General features: G+C 43.0%; 2 protein-coding genes across 4 annotated transcripts in view; one reads left to right on the top strand and one right to left on the bottom strand.

Moving 5' to 3' along the window:
- The window catches only part of USP40 (ubiquitin specific peptidase 40), a 41,237-nt gene extending 24,400 nt beyond the window's left edge, over positions 1-16,837 (top strand). For 2 of the 3 annotated variants that reach the window (XM_049800123.1, XM_049800115.1), the window contains exons 20-32: positions 662-750; positions 1,395-1,481; positions 2,305-2,341; positions 3,990-4,054; positions 4,634-4,708; positions 8,056-8,182; positions 9,145-9,239; positions 10,484-10,602; positions 11,007-11,072; positions 11,309-11,519; positions 11,658-11,753; positions 12,588-12,682; positions 13,107-16,837. In XM_049800123.1, coding sequence (XP_049656080.1) covers positions 662-750; positions 1,395-1,481; positions 2,305-2,341; positions 3,990-4,054; positions 4,634-4,708; positions 8,056-8,182; positions 9,145-9,239; positions 10,484-10,602; positions 11,007-11,072; positions 11,309-11,519; positions 11,658-11,753; positions 12,588-12,682; positions 13,107-13,215 — 1,271 coding nt within the window. In that variant the 3' untranslated portion in view covers positions 13,216-16,837. Of the gene's footprint in view, positions 1-661; positions 751-1,394; positions 1,482-2,304; positions 2,342-3,989; positions 4,055-4,633; positions 4,709-8,055; positions 8,183-9,144; positions 9,240-9,335; positions 9,377-10,483; positions 10,603-11,006; positions 11,073-11,308; positions 11,520-11,657; positions 11,754-12,587; positions 12,683-13,106 lie in introns of those variants that run through there. The other variant, XM_049800133.1, reaches the window with a different exon arrangement.
- Positions 16,838-18,950: 2,113 nt separating this feature from the next.
- On the bottom strand, positions 18,951-24,521 carry LOC126038569 (anterior gradient protein 3-like). Its single transcript, XM_049800450.1, has 7 exons — positions 24,279-24,521; positions 23,162-23,225; positions 22,739-22,791; positions 21,536-21,612; positions 20,968-21,031; positions 20,207-20,290; positions 18,951-19,040 (listed from the first exon to the last, which is right to left on the bottom strand). Exons 1-7 carry the CDS (start codon positions 24,415-24,417, stop codon positions 18,991-18,993), a joined length of 531 nt encoding a protein of 176 aa, XP_049656407.1. The 5' UTR covers positions 24,418-24,521; the 3' UTR covers positions 18,951-18,990.
- Positions 24,522-27,316: the final 2,795 nt, after the last annotated feature.

Here is a 27,316-nt window from a genome sequence, read left to right as displayed (position 1 = left end):
TTTGGGAGCTGGAACGTAGGAAAGAGGAGGGAAGCTGGGTTCTTCTAGGCTAAAGAGGAACAGGCTTGGGGGAAGGAGGAGTAATTGCCATCTTCAACTCCTTAACATGGACCTGTAGAGAAGGCAGAGCCAGATTCTTCTCAGAGGAGCACATGGAAAGGATCAGAGACAGCAGACACAAGTTACAGCAAGGAAAATTCCAGCTGGTATGGGGGGGGGAGGGGAGGGGGGTTTGCAGTATTCACATTGGGAGTGGTCAAACAATAGACAGGGAGCCCTGGGAGGCTGGGAGATAGCCATCCCTGGAGGTATTCAGAGCTTGACTGGAAAAAGCCCAGAGTGAACTGATCTGACTTTAGAGCTGGTTCTGCTTTGAGCGGGGATTTGGACCAGACAACCTACAAAGATCCCTTCCAACCTCAATTCTTCTGTCACCCCATGTACAAGGGGTGGTGGGGAGAAACCATTATACGAATGTTGCTTTGCTGTCATCATAGGAGGTTTACGGATCTGATGTAAACACTGTGGAAATGAAGTTCTTTAAATGCCACTGAACATTTTTATCTTACTCTAAGGAGCAGCATAATAGAACAGATATTTTCAGGAAGCAGCAGCTTATGATGTTCTCATCATAACATCATTGGTTTTGTCCTTCCTGAAGTGCCTGAGGATTATACTGTCAAGGAAGCGGAACTGAAAATGGGAAGCTTGCTAGGGCTGTGTCATGGGAAAGCTCCAACTTCCACTCAGGTATAGTAGTGCTGTGACTGAAGAGAGTCTGATGCTCCTTTGATACTTTGTTTACATTTCCCAATATTTCATGTAGTCCTCTTTTTACTCTTGTAATGGTTATAAACGGCATGGAAAAAGTGCTTAGTGACACTAAGAATTATACATATCAGCATGAAGGCTCACACCATTTGTCTCAGTTGCAGAAGGCCAAGAGCATATATATGACCAGTTAATATAGCTCATATGATTAATGGTAAATCGTTTATCATTTGTCTGTGGTTGTCCAGCTTCTGTGCTCTGATGTGCGTGTACTTTTGTAAAGAGCATAAAGTAAGAAAAGGGGGATATTGCTCTTGATATCTACGAGTTATAAATGTGCAAGAGAAAAAATAGTTGTATATTTCTAAAGATCAGAGTTCTAGCAGGTTTTATTTGTAGCAGACATGTACAGATGGTTAAAGAAGCTCTACTGATGGCCATAACTCAATTGCATATGCTCCTCTGTCCTGCTTAGATTGTTTACTTTAGCCCAAAGTAGTTTCAGTGCTATCTGACTGATGGCAGGCTTGCAATAGCTGGTATGTGTGTGCATTAGGGGGTGTTATTTCACAGTATTTCCATACTTAAATATGTATTCTAATAGCTTATACTTGCTTTTTTAGCTCTTCTTATATTTTATTGTTGGGAGTGACCAAAACGCAAGCCCTGAGATGGAGATAGTTGTGGAGGAGACTGCCTCTGTCAAAGAGGTAAGTCTAGCTGCTTTTAAAAGCTTTTATTATGCCTAGGTCAGGTCTGTTGTTCCTGGAGAACTTTGCCTTATAACCATGCATCACTTCAGGTCACCAGGAGACATTGAAGCAAAGGAAGTGTTTCAATTTCAAAAGGCCAGTGGGGAAGAATGTCTTAATCTTTCACCAATTAATAAAGAGACATCTGTGCTTTTTTCCAAGAATGAACATAGCCTGGCTGCTTCATGCATGGCTAGCCACTCCTTTTATACACAGCAGTCCTCAGAATGATACGCAATTATGGCAGAGTCTGCCACAATTTCTTGTAGTTCATGAAACTCTGAACGCACAGAATTGGAGTGAGAGGAGTCAGGAAGAACTGTGTGCAGAGCGAAGGAAGCAGTTCTCAGTACTGCCAATCCAGACTTCTGGCCCAGAGTGCCAACATCTACGAGTAGTGACTGGGAAGCGTTGAGTTTGCAGGTTTGACTTCTAAAAGGTACATCTTCAAACTCTGGAACAGAACTTGTTCAAGTAAAGCAGCAAACTGACAGCAGAGTTTGGTTTGGGGTTTTTTGTTTGTTTTTTTTTTTTTTTTAAGTTTGTAAAAGTTGGCTCACCTGATATAGTAAATTCCTTGCCTGAAAACACTCTCATACTTGAAGAGATTAATACATAGCTCAAATACCCCATGTCTATGTAATTATATTGGATTTAGGAATTGACCAGGAATCAGTCACTCAGTTTTTATGTTGGCAAATTCTAGTGTAGATTTGCTGAAAACTTTGTATTTCCCAACCTATGCTTTGAGACAAGTCTCACCATATGTTTCTTTTTTCAGTGTCTAGATTTAATGCTGGAAAAATCTGGATTATCAGGTTAGTTGTATTGTTATTTAATGATTTAGTTTTTTTTAAAGGATTTCCAGATTTCTAAGACAGCTCTTTCTACCCTAAAACTTAGAAGTTGTAAGTTTGTTACAATGGTCTATGTGTCACTGTAGTGTGAGGAGGGGAAAGAACTATAAACTTGCAGTCTTACTCTGATAAAAACTGGCTGTGCAGTTCCTCTTGAAAATCAGTTTCAAGCTTTCTATTTAATCAAAGTATGGGAAAATCCACACTTCCTAGACTAGTTGCTTGGGTGCATGTGCAGGTGGAGGTGTTTGGCTGTTTTGATAAGATTTGCTGTCGTAGTGGGAACCACTGCATGAGATTAACTATAAAAAAATAGGTTTTGGTCACTTTGCAAAAACAAGTTATTCAAAATGAGATCACAGTTTGGCCATTGTTTGGGAATCGGAGTGGTAGCAGTTACTTGTTACTAAGCTTTTACGTGAGGATTAAGGGAGACACATAGTCAGCACTAGTGTGACACATGAATTTCCTGACTGAACATCTCTTTTTATTGATGCTGATGAGGGGGGAAGGAGGAGAAGAGACTTGGAGTGGCATTGTTTTCCAGCTTTCATTCTAAACATTCATTGAATACTGAATGTGTGTTACAGTGGAGTGATGGCTGCAAATTCAGCCATGCTCCTAAACCCATAAAAGTGCACCTGAAAGACATTATTGTCAGAATATACATTGAGTAGCCCAAATGAAAATTAAATAGTGTGCCCTTGTGTACATGTACGTATGAGTTGAAGTAGTTAATAATGTCTTGAAATAAACTTAGCCTTTTTCATTTCCCTGTAGTGTAGGTTTACTGCCAAGAAACAATGGTTCTCTTTTTGCTTTATTTTATATTACCATTTTTGAACAATTCAGTTTGACCTTGTGTAGAGATTCATGATCTGACTGCTCTCATTCAAAGAAATGTCAGACTTCGGTGGATTTTGATATTCTTGCTGTGTAAAAAGACTGCAAGTTTGGTTTGGTGTTTGTTTGTTTTTCCTCCATGGACTTTATTGATGAGATTCCTTCTGGGCCTGAGTTTTTTTAGTTATGACAGTCAAATTTTGCACCTTGCAAAGAATAAAGTGGATTTTCATCAGTTATTTTGGTCAAATTAAAAAGTTCAATTGTATTTGTTCCTTCTGTAGCTGGTGCTCTTTAAATATAGGTGATAAATCTAAAGTATTGTAGTTCCTGGACTACACCATCTCTTTTTTTTTTCCTCTGTTTTTTTTCCCCCTCCAGCATGAAGTCTCCTGGTAGGCAGTTGGGGAGGGGAAGTTAGATTTTTTTCCTTATAGTATAGTTTTCATTTTAATGAGCCTGTCATTGATTCAAATAGTAAATTGACATGGGAATTCCTTCGCTTTCCTCTTAAACCAGGGAAATCAATTAGATAGGTGGGAAGGAGACACTTATGCAAAAAAGAGAAGACCATTTCCAAACAACGAAGTGTTTCCAGGGTTTGGGGAAGGACATGAAGGTGGTACTTCGATCAGTTTGTGAGAGCTTTGTTTAAAAAACAAGCAAAAGAACCCCTTAATGCTTATTAAGAGTTTTGTAATGTTTTTTCAAAACAACATTGTTGGCTAACTAGTTTTGCATACGTATGTTTTTGGTTTTTTGGTAGGTGACAACTGGCATTTGAGAAGGATTGACTGGTGCTATGAAGCAGGGGAAGCATTAAGTCAGGAAGTAAGAGCATCCTATTTTTGACTTCAGTCATGCAGTAGTTTATGTCCTTCATTTTTGTGTAGAGGCTTTCCCTGAAGAGAACTGCATTAAAGCAAATGTGCGGTGCTTTTGTGTGTGCTACATTAGTACACACACTGTTTTATTTTCACAGGGCTTTATGAAGATAGTGTTGGAATACCTATGGTTAAAATGTAAATCTTGCGCACCTGCCTCTTGTGTTCAGGGACAAGGATTAAGCCATATCCACATAGCTTTTCCTAAAGTCTAGGCTTACCATGCATTAAAGATACATCTACAGAGAAGCATGAGGTGTCAGTTGGACAGCTGCAGATGTGCAAAGGAAATCCACAGCTCAAGGGGATGCTCTGGAAGGACTCCTGTAGGCGCAACACTTTTTTGTGTGCAAAGCTGTCTCTAAGCAGTGGATGTGAAATGGGTATTTCTGTGCTCTTTGGTGGAAAAGCAAAACACCTTGGAGCTTTGGCATGCACGGCTTGAAAAACCACCAATGTATACTTTAGGAAACAAAGCACAAGAACATGTAGACTTACAAGCGTACTGTGCTTTCTTTTCCTACAGAATGCCACTCTGAAGGAACTTAATGTTTGCAGTGGAGATACTTTGGTTGTAAGTGAAGGAAAACTTCCAGCAAAGGTAAAATGAGCGAGATGGTGTTCTTTAGTCAGTTGACAGTGTCTGGAGACTTGGATATGATAGTTGTTTCTTTTTTTGCCTTGCTTATTTTAAAAATACTTCCATTGGAAAAATTCTGGTCGGCCATAATGAGCAATGCTTTTTGTAGTTTTACAGCTTTTTTTATTTCAGTCAATGCTTTATAATATTGTTAGTCTGTCTGTATTTATTCTTCTTTCAACTTCTGTAGCAGAAGGCTTTCCCATTGCAGCTTCTTTGCCTAGAAGTGTGTTAAGGTTACTGATTTCCTCCAGATCTGTTATTTCTGGCATGCAAGGTTCTTGCGAAGGCACAACTTGTATGCTACTACTTCCTCACAAAAAGATTAAAAAAAGAGGAGCTTAAGTGTTTGCCTTCAGTTCAGATTTGTACTGAGGATGGTGTTTGAAAATGGCCCTACCGGGAGGTCCTCTTGTCAGCAACGGTTATACAAACAGAAGGATTCTTTGCTAACAAACCTCAAGCAATATGATAGGTCGGTTAGGGTTGGAAGGGACCTTTAAAGATCACCTAGTTGCGATCTTTCGCTAGATCAGGTTGCTCAGAGCCCCGTCCCACCTGACCTTGAGCTCTTGCAGGGATGGGGCATCCACAGCTTCTCTGGGCAACCTGCTCCAGTGTCTCACCACCTCCGTGACCAGAGGCCGTTGCCTCAGCCTGCCCCAGCCCCTCGCCATCTCCAGGGCCCTGGGCTGGGCCCACAGCCCGCGCACCAGTGTCTGTGCTGGACTGGGGAGACCGGGAGGGGACAGAGGAGTCCAGCTATGCTGTCACCCGAGTACAAATAAGAGAGGAGGAAAGCACCTTTACCGCTCTTTTTCTTGCTTTATGGGGCCTTTTAAAAATGGGCGGTAAACAAGTCTTGAACAGAACTCCTAACGAAGCAGCTAGAAGGGACCCTAATGCTGAAGGCCAGCACTTCTTCCTGGCAGACCTGTGGTGGCCTGCTTCTGCAGGGGAAGAGCTGTCTCTCGGACTTCTTTGCTTGAGCTGTTGCTGTTCTTTGTGCACCGCCGCGGAGGGTCCGGCTTCCTTCTCAGGCTGGGCCGATGGCAGGGCGCTGGGCGGGCGCTCTGGCGCTGGTGTCGGCGTGCTGTCCTGGAGGGGAGGCCTGGTGCAGTGGTGCCAGGGGAGCCGTGCTGGAGGTGGAACGGCTTCCATCGGCTCTTCTTGGTCTTAGGGTGGATCCACCTCCACGGGCTCCACACAGTCAGCCTGTGCAGCCAACAGTGCCTCCCCTTGACACCGCCTCCTCTTCCTCCACGCTTCCTGCGGCCGTCTCTGTTCTCTCCGGCTCATTCTCTCAGCCACCTGCCTTGCTGCTGTGAGACCTCTTGGTACCAACCGTTCTTGGCAGGAGAGGGCCTTGAAGCTCAGAGAACTGTGGGCCAGCTGCCGGGGTCCCCTATTTACAGAAGGCAGTGAGGCGGCTTGTGACATCAGGAGGCCATGTGGTGGCGATGCATATGGCCACATACGTCTGTTTTGGGAGCTGGGGGCCTGTGGCCGGAAAGATGCCCTGATGTGGGAGAAGGAGGAGGGTTGGAGGGGCTGAGAGCCCCTTTCCTGGGGATGGATCGCTCCCCTGTGTGATTCTGCTGCCCCTCGGGCACAGGGACTGCCCTCCACCTCGCCTTGTGTGCCCTGGGCTCCAGCCCCCTCCTCATCCCATGCCCAGGGTGCCCTGGGTGAGATGGTGGCAACAGTGTTCCAGGAGGGTCGGCGTCCTCAGTGACCCCCCCGCCCACCCGGCTCCCTGCAAGTGGCACAGTCCCCCGTACCTGTCAGCAGTTGCGAGGGAGCAAAGCATCCAGACATTCCGCAGGCAGGAAAGGGAGGCACAGCTGCCCTGAGCAAGGTCTCCCAGCGCTCCCTGAAAGAATTGCCGATTGCCAAGTGTGTGGGCCCTTGTCCCTCAGCCCTGTCCGTGGAGCGTGGGGAGGTGCCATCTCTTCTGCACTGAGCCGTGAGGGAGAGAGGAGCAGAGAGCCTGGTGTCTTTGGGGCTGCGGTGCTGGTGCAATGCGAGGAGCCTGTCGGAGGGGTTCTTTGCAAGTGAATATCTTCAAACATAACATCAGTTGAGTTGTAGAAGAGACTTGAACTTGTGCTCATTGCCAAGAGGTATCTTCTAGGTATGGTTGCCAGGGAGTTACAGGAGGCCACTGATACTGATTATTCCTGAAGGCATGTTACAGGACTAGCTACAGTCCTAATCTAGTTTGACACCTGTGGTATGCATGTCCTCATTTCCATCAACCTTTTCCCTCTCAACTTGTGTTTTCATACAGATTGTGTTTTTGTGATTCTTGTGCTGAAGCTTTTCTGCAGAGATGTAGTGGTGTTACGAGATTTCCAGTTTATCAAGCAAATTTTGGAGTTCTTCAGAAATACTGTTCATAAAGCATCTGACCTTTATGCTTTGTATAGATTACATAAAGCTCAGATTTTTGTCCTGCATAGACAAAATCTCCTATACGTGGCTGTCTTCACATCCTCGCAAATTTTCCTCAGACTGTGACCTAGCTATGTCTGAGGAGGGGAAGGAGGGAAATAAGCACAGATGCTGTCTTAATGAGCAAATACAAGAGGCATGGAAAACCATGGGTCTGTACCCGCTGCTCTATCCCGTGAAGTATAGGGTATTGTAAGTTGAAACAAGGCTAAAAGACTTTGCAAGAACCAATGGGCAGACAATATGGATCTTGGCAAGTCCATGGTGAGTAAAGCTTCATAAAGGAAAACCAGATATTTTTAATACGTTTCTTCTCAGAAGAAAAATGTAGGATAAGAGCTTATACCAGCAGTGCAGTGGGTGTTAATAGTCCAGTTCAGAGTTGCATCTGAAAGAAGGCAACCTCTCCTGGTCAGGAAAGGAGAGTTATCAATTTAATGTCCCTTTGTGGCCATGCAGAGCAGGTAAGAACATCAGTAGCTTCTGAAGTAGCAGAGTAGCATTGCAGTTGGTGAGCTTAGATGAATCCAGCTTCCTCTGGCAAGGTTGTATCTATCTCCAAATCTTCAGACAACAAGTATCACTCAGTTACATCTGTAATGTTAGATGCCATGACAGCAGAGCCAGGATGGTGAGGTTAGGCTCCATGAGGCTGGATTTTTTTCACTCTAGTCCCTGTAAAAGTAGGAAGTGAGAGTTCGTGATGTGTGATCTTAGGTGAATGCCAATAAACATGCCTTTACAAAAGCTCAGATTTGAACAAGTCTTTTCCTTCTTCCTGAGCTGAAGGTAAAATTTTTCATCGTCTGCATTGGAACACCGAAGCTACCTGGTACTTCCTGTTCACTTTTCAGGGTTTCCTGAAAATACCCATCTGGTGGTTCAAGTCTTCAAGCCATAAGAAACATGGAGAGAACACACAAGACCAAGTGAATGGGATGACGTGCAAGATGGATGCTTTGCAGGTGTCTCCTGCAGGAGGTGAGCTTGATCTGTTTTTGAAAGGAATTGTATGGCCTGATTGTCTGTGATTGCACCGAGAGCTTTGAGTCAAAACCAAAATTTTAATCCAAAGCCTTAAAATGTTTTTGAAACCGATGAATGACTGTACAAGTTTCAGCAAGCTTATGGGAAAGGAGCCACTTAGGAGACAGGTGCAACTTTTTACAAGGCCATGAATGCTAGGTAGTGTTCTGATGTTCCTTAGCTATATTTGGTCAAGGGTAAGACTTCCACTGAGTTTTGCAGCAGGGGCTCTTTACTTGTCAGTAAGTAAAATGGCTTCTCCATACCTGAAGGCAGTGGTCGAATTGTAAAGCATCTCCTCAGTGAGCATAGAGGTGATTGGCTTCAAATGCCAGGCTCCTAATATCATATTTAATTCACTTCAGGCTACGTTGCTTTTTGAGAAGGTTTAAAAGCGGCGATGAGTAAATATTACACAGCATAAAAAACATTATATACGGTATTTTAACCTGTGATTCTTCTTGTAAAGGTCAAATCCAAATAAAAAACCAGCTAGGGTAGGAAAATCAAGTGAGGGTTGAGAAGAAGAAAATTAAGTGGGGACAACTGTGAATCGGAAAATGGGAAACAAACTTGATTTTTCCTTTCTGCAGTTTTAACTTTCCTTGCAGCACACTCTACATTTCAGAGTCATAACCAATAATTAAGACTAACTTGAATAACTGGTCTTAGTTTTAAAATTTGATGTACAGGATCTGTTTGAAGTCTTCCTGTTTGGCAACTGACAGTGTATTTTATCAGCTGTGTATTATGTTTCTTGAACTGCGCCCCCCCCCCCCCCCCCCCCCGACAAAAAAAAATTCTGGTCAGGTCCCTTCTCCAAGTGAAATCTCATCATGAAGTGACTGTTATCTCTTAGGACGATAAACAGTCATGTTGACTCTTGTGTTGTTTCTTTCTTCCTCCCCCAACTAAAGATTCACCAGAATACATCCACACAGACATGGATCTTTGTTATGCTGGCAGTATAGAAATAGCAGGAGAAGCTTCTTTGGAAGATCTGAAGATGCAGGTTAGATGTTCTCCTGTATTGGAAATGTACAGCAACACTGTGATTAATTGATCTCTATTAATACCTATTTTCTATTTCCTTTTCCCTTGTCTCCAGTATGTTCTGATATGGCATTTGCTTATATGCCATGTTCAGTGGTAAGTACCAAGAGGCAGTTGGAGCATGTAGCTCAGAGACTTCCTTAGTATGTCCCCTGCAGTTGCCATTCTACCTCTCATGTGTCCTGACCTGCAAAAGCCTTGTTGCACTTCATCCAGAACTTTGGCTTGCAGCCCTATCTTTATTTCACAATGAAAATATTCTTCATGAGAAGTACACACATACAAGCACTTCCTTAAAAACCACTTTCCATTTCCACATTGTTACTGTATTAGTTTTCTGCGTTTTTCTTTTTCTTTCTTTTTTTTTGTATGCTGAATCTAATGAATAAAGAATTGCTTTTGATGCACAGAAGGTCACGTTTGTCATTCAGGAAGGTATAGCTTAGTTTCTTTGGCCAGAAACTAAGGTGCCTTTTTATGCTTTTTTTAACCATAGAAGTATGATTTTAATACACTAAAAAAACCCAACCCAACCAAAAAAAACCCCCCAAAAAGCAAAAAAACCCAAAAACCCAACCAAAAAAACCCACCCCAAACCCACAAAAAGACATGAAACAATCCTATCACAAGGCTCTTTATTGTTTAGCCAGTTGGTTGTTCTACTTAAACTGCATGGGAAAGGATATCTCATCTGATTCTGATCCTGATCCATACCAACAATTTACTGTTTTGGGTACGACTTCAGTTTCAGTCTTCGGCAAACTACTGCTATGAAAAACGGACCATTTGCATCTTGTGAACAAGGAGAATTGTCATAGCATGGAAAGAGTATTGTGTCCTTGATAAAGGCTTAAAGGAGCTTGCTTGGCACTCTGCTAGAGATTGGAGTAATGATTCTGTCAGCCTCATTCCCTCCCAGTTATACAATTTTTGGTTAAAAAAAGAAATTCTGTACTTTTGCAATGTAAATTAAGCTGAGAAATGTTGGGAGTGAAGTCCAACTTGCTTTGAGGTTGAAGAGGTATGTTGATCATAGCCCCTGCCTGTAAGTCACAAGCAACAGCTGGTGTGGAATAAATCTTCATACCTTGCCCTATTTCTAAATCAGCTTTAGTATTGCACTGAGAATTAATAAATGGGTTTTCTTTTTTTTTCCAAGGAGACTGGCTGCTAAAGTTACTGAAGAAATGTTTCTTTTTTCAGGCTATGACACTACTATGCTGCCAGGAGCAGATTGTACCACTGCCCTCGTTTCTCAGAGCATGGACAGTGGACAGTAAGCGCCCAGCCAAGCTTTTACGAAACAACAAGCAGCAACTCAAGTAGGTTTCTTATTGAATGCGCAAGTAGCATTGCAACAGACTGGCTGTTGACTGGATTGTGGAATGGTCTGGTGGAGAAATAAATCAGCTCAGTCAAACATCAACAGAAAGCTAATTTCTGGTTACATCAATTTTTTGCTGAGCACGTTTTTTTAACTCGAGAGTTGTGGAAGGGAGAGGTGTGAGCATAAGTAGATCATACCATGCTTATTCTGCTAAGCTTTATATTAGGTGTTTTTAAATGCCATTTTTTTACTTTTCTGAATTTTTAATTTTTGTTCCAGTAGCCTCTTGCTTTGGTATTCCAGATAAGCACAGGTCTACTTGGCTAAACGAGTGATTTATCTACTCAGGAATTTAGAATATATGGTTGCAAATGTATATAATCTTTGTTTTGTTTTCAGTGACTATAAGCTGGGTGCCAGAGTGGAAATCTGCATAGAACCTTTGCAAAAAGAAGAGCATTTGGGGTAAGATCTCAAGATACTTATTACAGCAGTGCATTTGAGATGAGACTTAATTGAGCACCTTTTAACTTAAATACTTTGTCAGGATTACAGATGTCAGTATGCAAGAAGACTTTGGAGCTTGTTTTTTGTTTTCCACAAACAAAAATAAGGGAGGGCAGGAGGGAGTGAAAACTGGGAATTCTGGATTCTGAAAGCATGATTCACAAAACTGCTCTGTTTTCTCTTCCTTATGACAGCCCCCATGAACTGCTGCTTCGAGTCCAGATGGGTATACCAGGGGAGAGGGACTACTATGACTCCACGGATTTGGTGTGGGATATCTCCAAAGAATGCACAACTTGGGCACTGAGGCAACAAGTGGCTTCTCACTATTGTCTCCCTGTAGATAAAATTGAAATAGCCAAATACTTCCCTGAAAGATTTGAGTGGCTCCCAATATCTAGCTGGGTAAGAACTGGAATGACAGAACCCAACCGTTGTTTGAGAGAAGTATTTGTTGGTTTGTGCTGCAGTTTTTGAGCAAGCATATTTAAGCAGATGTTGGAAATCTGCCATGTATGAATCTTCTGCTTTGATTTTTTTCAGACACAGCAAATTTCAAAGAGGAAACGGAAGAAAAAACAGGAGAGTTTACAGTCAGCGCCTTACCACCTGAAAGATGGAGATATCATTGGGGTGAAGGTAAATTAACTTGGCTTTAATTGTTGCACAAGGATTAGGTTCAGGCACTGTCCCCTTCGCAGTATCTTAATTTCTTGCTGGTTTTCCTGCATCCTGCTACATCTCTATGAAAGTACTGGGATGTGGATCTGGACAACATCTTGTGTGGATTGGAAAATTGTTGCTACTGGTGCTTTTTCTTCTTTTTCTCCTGTTCTTAACCAGTGGAAGTTTTGTGCTTCTCCCCTTGTATCTTGGTACTGGCAATACGTTAGAGGGTCTTGTGCAGCTCTCAGCAGTCAGTTCCTGCTCTATGCTTGAACACTACCCAGAAGAAACTGGATTTTTTTTCTTGGCCTCATTTTATTGACTGTTTTTTTTCCCAACTCAGCGTAACAGTGACCTTTGAAAATCATATTGTAAATTTAAACCCATTACATTTTCCAAAGAATTATTACAGATCTATTTAATTCTTTAAAAAATAATTACACAGTGGCATATTGAGCTCTGAATTAGGAATAAGGCTTATTTTGGAGACCTCCAGAAGAACATACTTGCTGGGTTTTAAAGCAGTAGGCAAAAAAGTCTGATGCCCTATCTTGATGCGTTGGACTATTTAGAGAAGTTCCTGAATAAGGCAAATTCTCTGTTAAATGCAAAAACTGAACAGAGGAGTCTAAAAAAACTTTTCTGCCTTTTTGGATTTTTTCCATTTAATTAACATAAAGTTAATTGCTGTAAAACTAGCTAGAGGAGATGTACTGAAAATTAATTGCATAAACTGAGTAACATGTGGGAAACAGTTTTGGTAGATGAAAAGTATAGGCTAATAAACTCAACTATTTTTCACAACAGAATCTTCTCCTTGATGACACTAAGGACTTCAGCACAGTGAGAGATGATGTTGGAAAAGAGAAACAAAGGCAGCTTGTGTTACAAAAACAGAAAAGGTATTGAGTATTTACATTTATTTTTCTTTAGGAATATGCAAACTGTTCTTTGCCGCTTTTCAGACTGGCTTGATACTTGGATAATTTTTTGCAACAGCGCTTGCTTGGTGCTCCCAGAGCACACAGTTCCGGTAGTCCTGAAGGAAGTGCTCAGGTAGTTCAAACTTTTGGCTTTAAGTGCCATGTTCCTACACCAAGCCGCAATTTTTGCTCTTGCAACACACTGCAACATTTGTCCCTGCCTCTGGAGATGAAAAATGAACTGCTTGGCTGCACTGGCCCTGCACAGGTTGTAAATGTGGGCTTGCAAGGTCATTCTTATAACTAAGTGGAAATCAAGTTTCAGTCCAGGTTTGTGGTGCTGTTGGCACTTAGGCTCAACTCTAATAAGAGGCATCTTAAATTCTCTTTTTTTTTTTAATAGTCGGCAAGCCGAACGCTTACATGACCCTGTTTTCTCTGAGGAGAAGCTGAATATTAAGCACCGTAAACCAGAAGTGGCACTTTCTATCAACGTGGGTGTTTTCAGATAGCACCAGGAGATGATTTGCTGACCAGACCATACTACCTATGTACTCAATTGGCATGGAGTACCTCAACTGGACCAACAAGAGGGTCTTTCCTGAAGTGTCTTCAAGAGTCACTGAGACAAACTGGATATATAGGGTTCAGGATAACTCTGATTTTATTCTAATCTCTCTTGGGGGAAGTGCTTTAGCGTCCCTTTATCCATGTGGTACTTTTTCTCAGGCTAGGTAAATGCACTTTATCCATGAGAAAGCCGATTAATATATTGTATAACCTTTTGGTGACTGTTTTGTAATCACCCTAAATGCTTTTTTTTTTTTTTTTTTTAATCAGATGCTGATGTCTTGCACCATCACTACAGCATTGCTGGGTTTTTAATGCAGTCATAAACAACTCTTTTTTTTTTTTTTTTATATTTTTTTTCCATCTCTGATCACTTAAGTTACTAGCAATACCAGAATTTGTTTTTTGTCTCCTTATATATAAACCTAAGTCTGTAGTAGCTGGAGTCAGATTTCAGGAATGAAGGAAATGTGGAAATCTCTGGACAAAGTGTACTGAATTGGCAAAAAAAAAAAAAAGTAAGTTCAGAATCTGTCAAGCTCTAAAACATGAAGACCTTTTGTGATATGAAACAACGGTGCAGTAACATATATATTTAAAGTTGCTAGGGCTTTTTTTTTTCCCCATAAGTTTTATTAACAAACAAAAGGGATGGAAAAAATTGGCAGATCTGATTTTTGATCTTAAGTGGGTTTTATTGTACTCAAGAAAAAGGCTTGTATTTATTTTCAGTACTCTTATTCAGAGGACTTTCCCTCATTTCTTATTTTTCCAATTGTTCTAATATTCTTCGTTACATTTCAGAAGAAGTTTCTCTTGGTGTCGCAAAGCTGATTTACAGCCTCCATAACAGAAGGGGATGTATATGGCTGACTGCCAGCTGAACTTAGTAACAAAGGTTTTTCAGTATTAAGTAAAATGTTTACCGAGTGCTTATGAGACTGGATCTCAAGAATGAGAACGTGTCTAACTAGCTGATGAGAGACCATATTTTTCTTACCCCTGAGGCTGGGAATCGGGGTTGACCAGAAGCTGACACTCCAGCATCTTCATCAAAACTTTTTTAATGCTTACAATACTTAAACTGTGTTTCCCCCACTGTATGTGACTATTCATAACTTAATTTCCCATTAGGTTCAGAATTTTCTTTGAGCACAGCTCGTACTGACAAATTAACCCAAACTCTTGATGGGGTTAATTGTTTACAATCAAATTCTAAACATGTTTTGAATGATAAGGTGAAAATGGAACGGTGGCAGATAACATACAAGCATTTCTGTGCAGCAGTGACGTGCTGGTGGCATCTAACATGTTTGGCTGTTAATGGCTGGGAACCTGTGCAAATGGATTGCTGTATCACATGAAGTCTGCTCTCAAACACACTGCAGAGCTTTGTTGAACTGCACAAATGTCCAGAAACCTGTTCTGAAATGAGCAAAGCAATTGTTCAAAAATAGCTTTTGAACATAGCCTGAGGTATCCTTAGTTAAATCTGTGTTAACGAGAGGACAAAATACAAGTCACTTTTGGGGACTACCATAAACGTTTAACCTGGTTTGTGTATGTGTAGAAGATTTTGTAGTGGAAGGTGCCAGTACAGCAGACTACTAAAATTTTGGCTAATATGAGAAGATCTCTCATTTATCTTTTATAGGTTAACAATATTCTGGTATTTCAGACAGCTTCAAGACAAAAACTGACACTCTCAGCTATCAGGAAAAAAAGTCAAAAGCTCCTTGAAGCATCTGATTATTATTTATTTCTTTGCATATCTTTAAAATTCAGCAGGTGCTTCTGTGCTTTCTTAGGCTGATTCATTCAAGAAGAGGATATTTTAATTTCCTCACCGTTTCAGTTGTAGGTAGGCTCTACTTGAATCTTGACATCTTAGTAGTGTGGACAGATTTTCTGACTGAGGTGAGGGCAGCCAATTGCTTTCTCCATCTTATTTTGCATCACCTTCTTCTGTATCAAGTGTTCTTGCGAGCCAAAAATGATCGCACATAATGATTACTAAGGTAAGCAAGAAAGGTTTGCGTCTGCAGATTGTTTCATTGCATTGCACTTACTTTGCTGTCACTTTAATTCCTCCAGTTCCTTGCTGGACAGCTGTACTGACATCAGCTCTCCCACGTACCTGTTAATAACTCTAGCCTCTTCTTGAAAACACAAAGTTTGGAGAAATCTAAATATGGATTCCATGTGCTAACATGGGGATTTTAGTATGTGCCTTTGTTAAAGTGTAATGTAGCAGCGCCTGCACTGAACCAATCTTGGATTATTTCTAATGTTGGCTCAAAATGCTATTTTTTCCTTAAAACTATTGTGGGTCATTCCACAATAAGAGAGTTCATTAAAATGGGGGTGGGGAGAGGGAACACCTTTTTAAAATGGAGTCTTTGTGATTCCACGGTTTATGATGGTTATATTCCAAAGCCTGGAAAAGCTTCCGTCTTTATTTTTCAAGTGTTCTTCACAAAATAAAAAGTAATTTCTATTTGATTTATCTGTCTATGTCTCACTAAATACATTGATTAGGAATAGCATGAATTGGTTTCTAATGTTGGACAGGGCACAACCTTCATTAAGCTTTAATTTCCAAATCTGTTCCTAAGACAGCATTCCGATCTCTGAGAATTTTCCCCAACCCAGCTGGGGCTGCGCTGTACAAAGACCTGGGTTCAGTTAGAGGACTGGGATTTTGGTGCAAGTTAAAGTGATTTTTAGCTTGTGTTTCTCCTCTTCTTCAGAAAGCATGGTCTAGTATTTACTTCCCAGTATTCCAGCTCCTAGTTTGTGCACAAATATATTAATCTGGTCTATTTTTTAAGGGAACGAGCATAAATCATCTAGAGGACTGTGGCTCTGCATAGAGTAAGAAACATGGATTGCTAAGGAATGGTTATCTTTTGTATCTGCTCCTAGGGCAGCCCTTGTAAAAGAGCAAGTGTTCAGCTCTGGGAATCTTATTATAAGAAAATTGTGTGTTTTCTTTTCCTTTTCCTCATAACTCATTCTAGTTTGCTGAAGTGATTACAGAGCAGGAGGAAGTGGCCCACAGAAAAAGCAGGTCCTCGCTCACTTCAGTCCTCTCTCAGCAGCAGCTGAGCAGAGGTGTTGTGTTCTGAGGGGTGTTGGAGGTACAAACCCCAAGAAGGAGGAGCAACGGCACCGAGGGATGGAGCTGGGGCAGGTGAGCTCTGACACAGCGGCTGCAAGCTGCGTGCAGAAGCTCTCTGGTTCTGGGACTTGCTGGCTGCTTTGGCTATTTGCCCAAAGCTGAAGGGAGGGGGGTGCCAGGAATGCCCTCCAGCGTGGTTAGCTGCAATTTTGGGATTTTGCCAATACTTCTGCTGACATTGCCTGTAATTGAGGAGTTAATCTTCAGACCTTGCAGCATCCAAGGCCACGACATCTGGAGGCAACGATACAAGCTGAGTTTGCAAGCAAGTTTAGAGAGACCAAGAGGTGTGACCTCCCAGCCCTGGAGTCAGTGCCTGGAATGCCAACAACTAAACTGTTATTTTTCTGTTTTCTGGCTGACCCTTGGTCAGCACAGCTCCATGTGCACAGCTCTTTCTGTGGATCTTTATTACTGCCAGGCAGTGGAGGCCTATCAGCTGTGTTTATTGAATGGGGTTTGCAAGTACTGCTGCTTCTGCTCCTGTTTGATCTAGGCGTTTGTGCCTTGTAAGAGCATCGATCTTCTTGGTAGTTGGTGGGTTTCTTCCAAAGAGAGTATCAGCTTAGTGGTTAACACGTCTATAAATTCCTGCATTGCAAAGCTTTTCTATAAACTTTAACTGCAGCCCAAACAGATTTTAATTCTGGTGGTGGTATTTCAGATGGTGATCAGTAGAGTTTAAACACCTGCTTTTGCTAAAATGTCCTTGCTAATCACTGGGGAGAAGCATATTTAGAAAAAAGAAAACAAAACTGGCCTTAGGCCATTGTGCTTGCTTCCTTGCTGAAAAGTTTTACTGCAGTTAAGTAACTCTTACTCATTCTAGGGGTTAACCGTGTTTAATTTCCTCCGTGGCCCACTGTGGTAGTGTCTGAGCAATGCCGGCATTGCTCACTGAGCTCTGAGGTGCCCTCTGCCCCTCTGTGCCGGCAGCCTCCCTCATGCAGGTACCCGCCAGGATGCCCCTCTCTGACCACCCCGGGTCCTGTGGCAGTACTCAGCCCATCGCTGTCCTCTCGGAACTGCTCCCACCTCTGCTCTGAGCTCCAACCAGCCCTCCTGTCTCTGCTGGGTAACCCCAGGGTTGCTCTTCTCCCCTACGGCTGATCCCTGATTTTATTTGCCCTTTTATTTGTCTCATGTGCAGCTTCTCCCAGGGGCTCAATCTGCTGCAGGCCTTGTCTTCAAATTCCTCTTTAATTTTCTTTTTCCTGGTGATCACAGGGAATCGCTGATCACTTCTGAACACACGCAGTCTTCCGTGTTTCACACAGAAGCTGCTGAGGGCACTGTAATTCTGCTGCCATACCCATCTCCTCTGGCTGCCCTCGCTGCTCAGAGCCACGTTTTGACTGTAAGCTCCTGCCAGCAGCCTGTGCTTATGAAACAGCTCCCAGGTGACTTCTGTGAATTATACCTGTGTTCTTAATGCTGAAAGAAGTTTAACCTTCCTCCCAACCACTAGCCCTTTTGCTCAAAAAAAGAAAGGTGTTTGTTAGCTAGCGTTTTTTGTTTTGTTCCCATGGGATGCTCCTAACAGGGACAGGCTGTGGTGGGGTTTTTGGTTTTTTGGATTGTAAGTAGGTGCAGCCACGATAGTTTCTGTTGAACCGATGCCTGTTTGTCTAATCCAGCTAATTAAGCTTAGTATGATTACTGCAGAAACAGCACAGCTGTAGCTGCAATGTACACATCAAGCGTATCTTCCTTTGGGGTGGGTTACAGGGCTGTTAATGATTCCCCAGTCAGAATTTACTTGCAGTGATTTACAAATTCTTGATTTTCATATCATAGACTCTGTGCCCAGCTGGAGGCTGAATGCACTTGCTTAACAGCCATGTTGTGATAAGACGGACTTGCTCAGTTCTACAGAATATAATTTTTTTTATTATGGCTGTGCACATAAAATAATGTGGAAATCAAGGAAAAGAAATTTGGAAAGGAAATGGGCTGATCCGTTATTTTTGTTGTTTGAATTATACAGCAAAATTTTAAACAAATAATAAAACAATTTTCTGAAATTCACATTAGTGAGTATGGCAATTCACAAAGCAATGAAAATACAAACCCCATCTTCACATATGGTTGCATGCTTTTGTTTCTCACTATACTAAAAGCCTTTCAAACTAGAAGGCTTACGGCTTAAGAAGAAGAGGGGAAAAAAAAAAGAAATTGTGCTGTGGAAAGATGACTGCAACAAGTACAACGTAGCTAGGCACACACAAGACAAACTTAGAAAATGTATTTATAATCAAAGTGTCCTTTTTAGAATGACACCAGTTGGGGTAAAGAAGAGTTTGTGAACGCTACAAAAGACAATTCTCTATTAATCATAACTGTAAAGTCATTAACATAGACTGCTACTTAAAAATCAGTGGGTGTATCTATTGCACCAAGTTCTCCTGACCATGGCTTCTCGACAACGGTCTGCGAGGGGAGGCACAGGGATGGGCCGCATGTGGCGCTCTGTGTCTCTCGGCACTCCCGGGGCTGTCATCTCAGCACATGTGTACAGGTTGGTGCTGCCACGGGCTCAGAGCTCTGTGTGCAGAAGCAGCTTTGCTTGTCTCATGTTTTCAATCACTGCGGAGAAAGCACTGCAGATACTAAGGATGATGGGGAAGATTCCTATGTCTGCACAGCTTAAGGTCAGAAATTAAAGCCACTCTGGATAGCTAGACTTCTAAAAGGTCTTTAAAAAAACTTCTTTTTTTTTCCCCCCCCCCAATTTTAATGAGTACTTTTGACTAGTTGTTTTGTCTCAGCAACAGATGTTGACTGCAACTAGTGATGGCTTCTTGGCTTCTAGAAAATATTCAGACACTGATTTGGGAGAAATTAATTCTCCACCCCCCCACCCCCCCTTTTTTTCCTTGGACTATTTCATTAACTCCTCTTGGTGGCAAAAGTGTATATAATGTTGTGTTTTAATCGATGGTCCAGTGTCAGAGTGCCATTAGAATACACCAGTTCATCTGATGGCGTTTGTGGGGGGTACAGATGCTCTTTTCTGCATTCTGCAGGTGTCCCGTGAGGTTCAAAGCTTTGTCTAAGTGTTGGGCAAAAGTCTGTGTGCTGTTGAAGTGGAAAAACTAGAAGAGACTGTGAACCCAGATCACTGGATTATTGTTAGCCTGCTTGTCTGTGGGAAGTGGTTTGTTCTGTTACCCACAGCTTTTGAATCTGGCTCATCCTAACTTGCTATAATCTGGGGATCGAGACCTCAGAAACATACAATTCTCAAAGTGTTATTAAAGTGGGCAGCCAGGAGAGGGGAGTGCAGAGACATCAACCCTTAGGAATCAATTCCAGCCCTCGTGGAATATGTATTTTTAAACTTTGGTTACCCCTAAGGCGAGAAGTACTGAAACAGCTTCTGCGGTTCAGGTTATGAAGCAGAGCAGCAGCATACTCAAGTCTGCAAGTGCCTTGAACTGACGCAGGTGGGGGTTTGGGGCCAAACTTACACAGTGTTTGGAAACTCTGCCAGACGGCTTCAGAGACTGAGGACAATCTCACCATACTTTACTGCCCAGTTCTTCAGAAGTATTCAGCAATGTTTTTTCCTAGAAGGCACTTACACTAAATTTACTTCATTCATGTTTATAAAGGGCTTTGAGCAAGTTTTACTGCAGAAATAGATCCAGCATTTCTCAAGATTCTCTTATACCCTCTTCCCTGAACGACATTTGTCTTGTATAAACTTGAGATGGCTAAAAAGAGATCAGTAAAGTGCCCATTTCACTCACAGGTCAAAATATCTTCTGGTTCGTAAGCGTACATCCTATTCCCATATTTGCCAGTTAGATCAGCTCGCACTGTCATTGAAGGATCTTGAGGCGGGGGGGAAAAGTACAAGATATTAGCAGCTCTGGCTTTGTGAAGTGGGGCTGTGGTGAATAATTTTGTGAGGATAAAAGCCTTTTAAAATGGTGTTGATTTGGCCTTTTTATGGCCAGGAAAGTACATCTGGAAGCACCAGGCTTTCAGCAGCTGTACATTAATGATGTCTACTTCTGAAACTCATCATGAACAAATCCTCTATACACAAGCCTTGTCTGTTGGCTCAAGATTATTGCCCGTTGTCCCCTTTGTACCCAGCAGTTTGATGGTAAGTTTGCCTTTTGCGTAGTTGTTGGTCATGGTTGGTGACAGGCCTTTGCTCTGCCCTTGGACAGAGCATTTGTCATTCATCTGAGGACAGACTGGGAGTAAGAGGCTATATTCAGATGATGTGGCACAGAGTCACGTAGGCAGGCCCAAACTCGTAAAGGATATATGTTAGCAGTTAATAGCAGTGACATGCTGTTCATTTCCACTAGTGGAATGAGACTGTCACAGTCCTGTTTTTAAAAAGATGGTAGTGGTTTTGGGTGACTTAAGCTCTGATTGCTCAACAAGTACGCTGCAATAAGGCCCAATTTTTATTTGTGTGGTTAAGCTGGTCACTCTGCAAGTCTGGGTTATTTCTCTAGCTTCAGTGATGATTCCCCTGACCCCAGAGACTCACCCACAAAGAGGATCCGAGGGACGTAATGGCCATCAGGCGCCATGTTGTCATCGCTGCTGGAATGCTGTCGGAGTTAGATAGCCTCTTAGTGACGGGTAACTGTCTGAGCACTAGAAATGGCCTGAATCAGCTGAGCTTGCCTCATCTACCAACAACTGACAATTCTGGTGTGATCAAATAGGGACTTTCCCTGGTCTGTCCAAGCTGTCCCCTCCTAGATGCTTGGGGATAAGGACAGAAACCCCAGGCAGGTAACTCAGAAAGCCTGATGACTGAGTATTTTTTCCTTGTGTCAGAATACTACCTGTGGTTGGAATATACAAAATGGTATTTCCATACCAGTAAGTATGCATACATGTGTATGGCAGTGTCTCCCTACCTTCTCTCCAAGGAGGAACTGCGTTGGTGTTTTGCAAACCCTATTGTACATCCCCAGACAAGTGGGAGAAAAAAGAGAATTTCAAATACAACTTCAAAGCTGTGCAAAGTGACTCCATTTCTGCTTTTAATATGGCTTATTCCACTCCCCAGTAAACATTTCAATTAATATTATAAAATACAAACTTACTACCAGATTGAGCATGATGAAGTCCTCCTGAGCCATCTGCTGGATTTCTGGGCTAGAAGCAAATGCTCTCCTTAAAGCTAGAGGAAAGATAAATACATTACTTGGGTGGGGGAAAAAAAAAAATCTGGATCACTGCTTTTCATGGGTTTGCATCATCTTATATTGATCCTAAATACACCAGTAAATAACCGGCACCAGTTTGATATGCATATGTCCCACAAAACATGGAGGTCTTGGTTCTTGTAAAGTAAAATGCAAAAGACATTTAGTCCTTGAGGAACTGAAATGCTGGTGTACAGATATATTTCCTTCCCAGGGGCTGAACAGGTCATGAATGCTACTACAGAGCATGCGAGTTGTCTGCACAATTTATGCTGTATGCATTTGGGGGAACAAATACTTACAGAAGTTTCATAAGACAGGGTGGGGCCAGACTCCCTGACAAACCTCACTTTGTTCTCGATAACCGAGGAGGTTATCAAGTGATAGTGAGTGGTCTGACACGCTTTTTAGCAGGAGGCCTCATAAGAGGAAAGCGTATAAAACAGATGGTAGCAGATGCTCTTGCAGGCCAGAAGATGACTTGAGCTTTCCAAGGCTGTAAACTGTTGCACTTCTAAGATTCTTGTCTGCAGATGAAAGTACGCCGATAAAGGCATGTTACAGTCCCTGTGAATCGGTGAATATGAGGCTATAAAGATAATTTTCCTAGTGTCTGACTCTCCCTTTTATTCAAAGCTACAGTATAAAACAATGCAATGGAGGCAGCGTGATGCCTAACCTCTCTGGCTTGATATGGTCTACTTTCAGGGCCTCTTTCTGAGGGGATACAACTTCCCCAAGCTTTAATCACATGAGCTGATGATTTCCATGCTTGCTGGGGCCCAGGACTGGAATTGGAAGTAGGCAGGAAGGAGAACTGACAGGAGATCAGGGGTATGAAAGAGGATAAAGGAGGAAAGCTCGGTGTCTACCTGCTTGTTTGTAGCCAGGGAAGTTTTGACCTAGAGCATGTTACTGCTCAGAAAAACTTTACACTTTTATTCCCCAACTCTTCTCAAGGGTCCCCAATGGATTTACAGTCTCTCCCTTTCCCTGCATGTGCTGGAAAGGCTTCAAACCAAGTCCTCAAATGCTTTTTAAGGAATGAGCACTGACAGATTTGGATCTCCCAGGTGGTTTGGAAGGATTTGCTTTGCTCACCTTGGCTGTAAGGACACTCTTCCAAGTGGTGAATAACCATCAGTGGCTTCTTGCTGAAACGACATCACAGGAAAGGAGTGGGGAGGCAATTCAGACCTTTCACAGACTGCACTTGCAAAGTGTTAAGGCACTGAGTTGCTCCAGGGATCTATTTACATTGTGAGAGCAATACCAGCCGGGCTAGCAGGGAGGTGTGGACACAGCCACGTACAGAGGGGTGTATCACTGAGAAGGTAACACTGAACACTATGAAAGGGCATTTGCTCAGCTCCCAGAAGGTAACCTCTCACCAAGATCTTGTACAGCCTCCCTACCATACAGGAAAATACAACAAGGCACAGTCTGAACATCATGTTAGAGCATAGCTTTGTTCTGTGCAGTTAAACATATGAACCAAAAGGCATAACAAGAATTGAGGATTACCTGTTTTTTGATCGTGCTAAACCTTCTTCATATGTCTGTGCCCATTCGATGTCATCTCCCCAGCCTGTTGAGAGCAGAGCACCCTTAGTTAATTTGCTGGTCAGCATGGATGAGGATGTTCTGCAGAATGGGGATCTGGAGCCGCACGTATAATTGGGTGGCACAAACTAGGCACCTTCCCTCAGGGTGTCGAGACCCTCAGGGTGGTTTGTGGGTACCAGGAGAGACTCAAGCAGAAAGGTGCAAAGAAAAGGATGATAGGGAAGGGGGGTGATACCCCAGCCTTGATAGGGCTTAGGTGGCAGATTAGAATTAGACAGGTATTTCCAGCCACTCAAAAACTGAAGCTCAGTTTCTCCCTGAACCCCTACACCCTCCCAAAGAGCTGAACCAGGCTTGCTGCTTGCCTATGGCTTCCTGCAGTAAGGGATTGCTCAACAGGCTGGGGGCTAGGGAGGGTAGGGATACAAGAGTGTTTTTGGCATGAGGTGCTTAGATCTTGCTTGATGGAGCAAAGCTTGGGCCTGAGTCTGGAGCCCCTTGCAATGGCTACAGCACCCTCCTCATGCCCTGCATCACCCGAAGGAGACCCCAGGAAGGAAGAGGATGTACCTGCTTGCCCGTGCCTGACCTACAATGCTGGCAGGAAAGCAGACAGCAGAGGGGTTGAGCTAGCTGCAGCTTAGCTGTGTGACTATGGTCTCCTGCGTACATGGCATGCCTTTGTAGGAGTAAGGGCTGCTGATGGGGCTGCCTATTGAGCTCAGCCTCTGCAAAGCTGATCCAGCAGCTGATCAGCAGCCGGTGTAACAGCCTGGCTCTTGGCTCCATCCCCAGCCCAGGTTTGGAGCAAAGCACCTGTAGCTGTTCTCAAGCACAGAGCCTGAGGACTTGTCCCCTGCTGAATGCACCAGTGCTCTTGGCCATGGTGGAAATGGCACCTGTGAAAGATAGGTTTGGGCTTCTGCTTCTGATGAATAGTAACACAGTGGGGAATCTCCCAGCTGCTGCTCTCGGATATTTGCATGGCTGGATATATGGGTGGAGGTGCACACTAGCCACTGCAACAGGGAAGTACAGGTGCTTCAGAACTGCCTTAAGCATCCGAGTCGCTCACCTCGAGAGAGAGTCTGTGGGGTCTGTATCTGAGCTGAGCTTTCTTCCTCTTCATCAGGGAACTTCTGGATCTTTTTCTGTGCAGCAACCGTTACACCATTGCAGAGAAGGAGGGAACACAGGAACGGAAAGGCATGCATGCTTCTGGCTGGCAACAACAGAGAGAAAGGACCAACTCAGGCAGGCAGAACTTGATGAGACAGTCTCATAAAGAGCCATTTACTTGGAACTGGTCTCTCACCTGGCAGCTCCTGCTGACGCCTCGACAGTGGTGTCCTTGCTGCAGCCTCTCCCCTCTGGCCCAGGTTAAGGCAAGGTCTCTTTATACCTCTGTAAATACAATAGCTGGGTATGGACGTCAGCTGAAATTCCAGGATATCCTGCTCCTGCGAAGGCGCAGAACAACCTTTTTACAAAAGCTTTCTTCAGTCAGCCCAGCAACATGCATGATTGTAATCATGGTATATTGATTTATGAAAGCATTTGTGCAGAGTTTATGCTAGACACACCTAGCTCCTTGGGGGTCGACTGTGGGTCTCCAGGTACAGTGAAGTCTCCCAGAGTCAAACTGAGATACAGAGAGGATGCATACACCTCTCTTGACACCCTTCACACCAAGAGTGGTGCAGAATGCACATTCCTGTAAGGAAAAAAAAGTTAAAATAAGAAATCACAATGTAAACAACATGATATGAACTGAACCACGTAGTAGTAATAGGGAGCATCAGCATAATGAAAGGACTGTGCAAGGATATGAGGCATAACTCTGTGGGATAAACAGGGCTTGTGTCCCAGGCTAAGGAGATGGTTTTCTTCTATTGTCAATTTTAAGGAAATAAACACCACCTTTCCATGCAGGGTTGATAGCTCTTTGCAAAACTCCTGTTGTATCAAGTGAAGATGACCATAATTTCCATTGTGGAACCAATCACAGGCCTGTTAGGAAATCCTAGCTCTGCTTCCGTACCCAGTCATACTGCAGTCTTTATTTCTATCTGCTCTGTTGTGCTGAGTAAGAGAAAGGCTCCTTGTGAGGACCCCTTCTAGTGTCCCATAGGGTGGGCTTTAGTGTATCATATGGGGTCAGGAGGTTACAGTAGGGTTTTAGAAGGGCTGGAAATACTGCATTCCCTGTGTTTCTAATGCTTGATTACTTAACCAGAGGAAAGCTTGTTGTAATGCTTTTGTGTATGAATGCCTTTCCTTGGCACTTTTTGAAGAAACAGTATTTGCCTGTATTTAAGGTCCAGCAGGACTTGGACTTTCAACTTCAGTGCTTGCTTCTGTTGTCTGAATGACAAAGGACAATAGCCCTGGGCTGTTTCCCAGCTAGACCTTGGGGCTGGCAATAGCTGTGGTCACAGAAGGGAGGCAAACCCTTCTTTGGAGTCCGCAGTGCAGAAGGAGGGGTTGGAGCCAGCACAGCTCATAGGAAAGGAGAGACCCCTTCTTACCTTTGACTTGCCCTCTGTTCTCACCTCCTTATACCTTTTAATTGAGCCAGTGAACTGGATCCCAGGTGTTGGAGGGTTTTTTATTTTTATATATATATATATGTTCTCATACTTCACTAGTGGTTTTCATCTCCAGTTCACTTGCAAGGTGAAGAGGCAGTATCCAGAGCTGGAGGGTCACAAAGCAAGCTCAGGAGCGCTGCCAGTGACTTACAGCACATTGCTAGCTTGAGGCTGAGGATTACAGTAGATAGGGAGTTGTTGAAATATGCAAACATCGCAGGTTTCTTGAACCAGAATGGTACTGCATGAAATCTGGATATAAATTGCATGGGGAGGTTGAGTTGTGCAGATGAAGATAGATGGTCATTTCAGTAATACTCAAAAGCTCTGCTCATTTGCAAAACTATACTATAAAAATGCAAGTATGCTGCTATGCTCTGAACGAGAAGCTTTTCTGATTACAGAAGAAATAAAAGCCAGCATGGACAGCATTAGCAGAGGTTGGCAAAAGGAAACTAGCACACAGACAAAATTTAAAGACAAAAAGGTGGGGTGGATCCAGAGAACAAAGTGACACTTTGTAGAGACCCAGCTCTCATGAAAGTTACTGCTTTCAATTTCAGCTACAGCAGGGCAGATCAAATAGGTGCACAGTGTAACTGCGGGCATGATATGGTACATGGCTTCAATAGACTCAGAGTGTTTCTCCTGATAAAAGAAATTTGATTGTGCACCATACACCCATTAATTGCAAAAATTCTTTTTATATGATGTAACAGAATAAATCAAACAAGCCTTTCCATTAGCACTCCTTAGAGTAAACACGTTGCAGCTTCCAGGTTGCTTATCATGGTTTGGGTCTTACCCAATACACCAAACACAACTAGCCAAAGCAAATTTACACTAGGGTCCTGAACGGTCCTTCTGCTCAATATCTTAAGCAGGTATAGAATCTGTACTGAAGTGATCAAAACCAGCAGGAAACATCTATCTAGGAAACCACACAGCTCTGCCTGTCTAGTTATCTCCACACAAAATGTATTTAAGGTGTATTTATCAATTTATTGCTTTTATATCTGAAAAAATAACTCACAAAGGTAATTCATCTCATTTCTCCCTTGCTTTCCACAACGCAGCACTCCTGAGGCACAGCATCTTTTTGTCACCTTGAGGATGGGAATGCTACAGCAAGCCCACTTCACCCTGATCCAGGCAGGATCAGCCAGCGAGCTGCATCCGTAGCTCTGGGACACGTCTCGCGAACTGGGTTGCTGCTGGATGGCAGACACAGGGCAATGGAGCCTCTGCAGAGCTGGAAGTCCTACAAATGCATCTCATGGCAAGCAGCCATGAAACGAAACAAATACCAGGGGCCATGCCAAACCCCAGAAGAGGTATTTAAGAGGCCAGGACCTCAGCTGGCAGAAAAAACATTTGCTGAGATTCATCTTGTATTCAAAAAACTGAAAAGGTGTAGAACATGTGTATGACTGTGTATTACTTGTCACCAGGTAGGGTTGTAGAAAGAAGTTCCCTCTGCCATAGACTTTATCCTGTTGGATGTGGTTCGGATTTTGAAGTG

This window comes from Accipiter gentilis, chromosome 1 (assembly GCF_929443795.1).
Source record: "Accipiter gentilis chromosome 1, bAccGen1.1, whole genome shotgun sequence".
Classification (NCBI taxonomy): domain Eukaryota; kingdom Metazoa; phylum Chordata; class Aves; order Accipitriformes; family Accipitridae; genus Astur; species Astur gentilis.
This window is presented reverse-complemented; position numbering and strand designations above follow the sequence as displayed.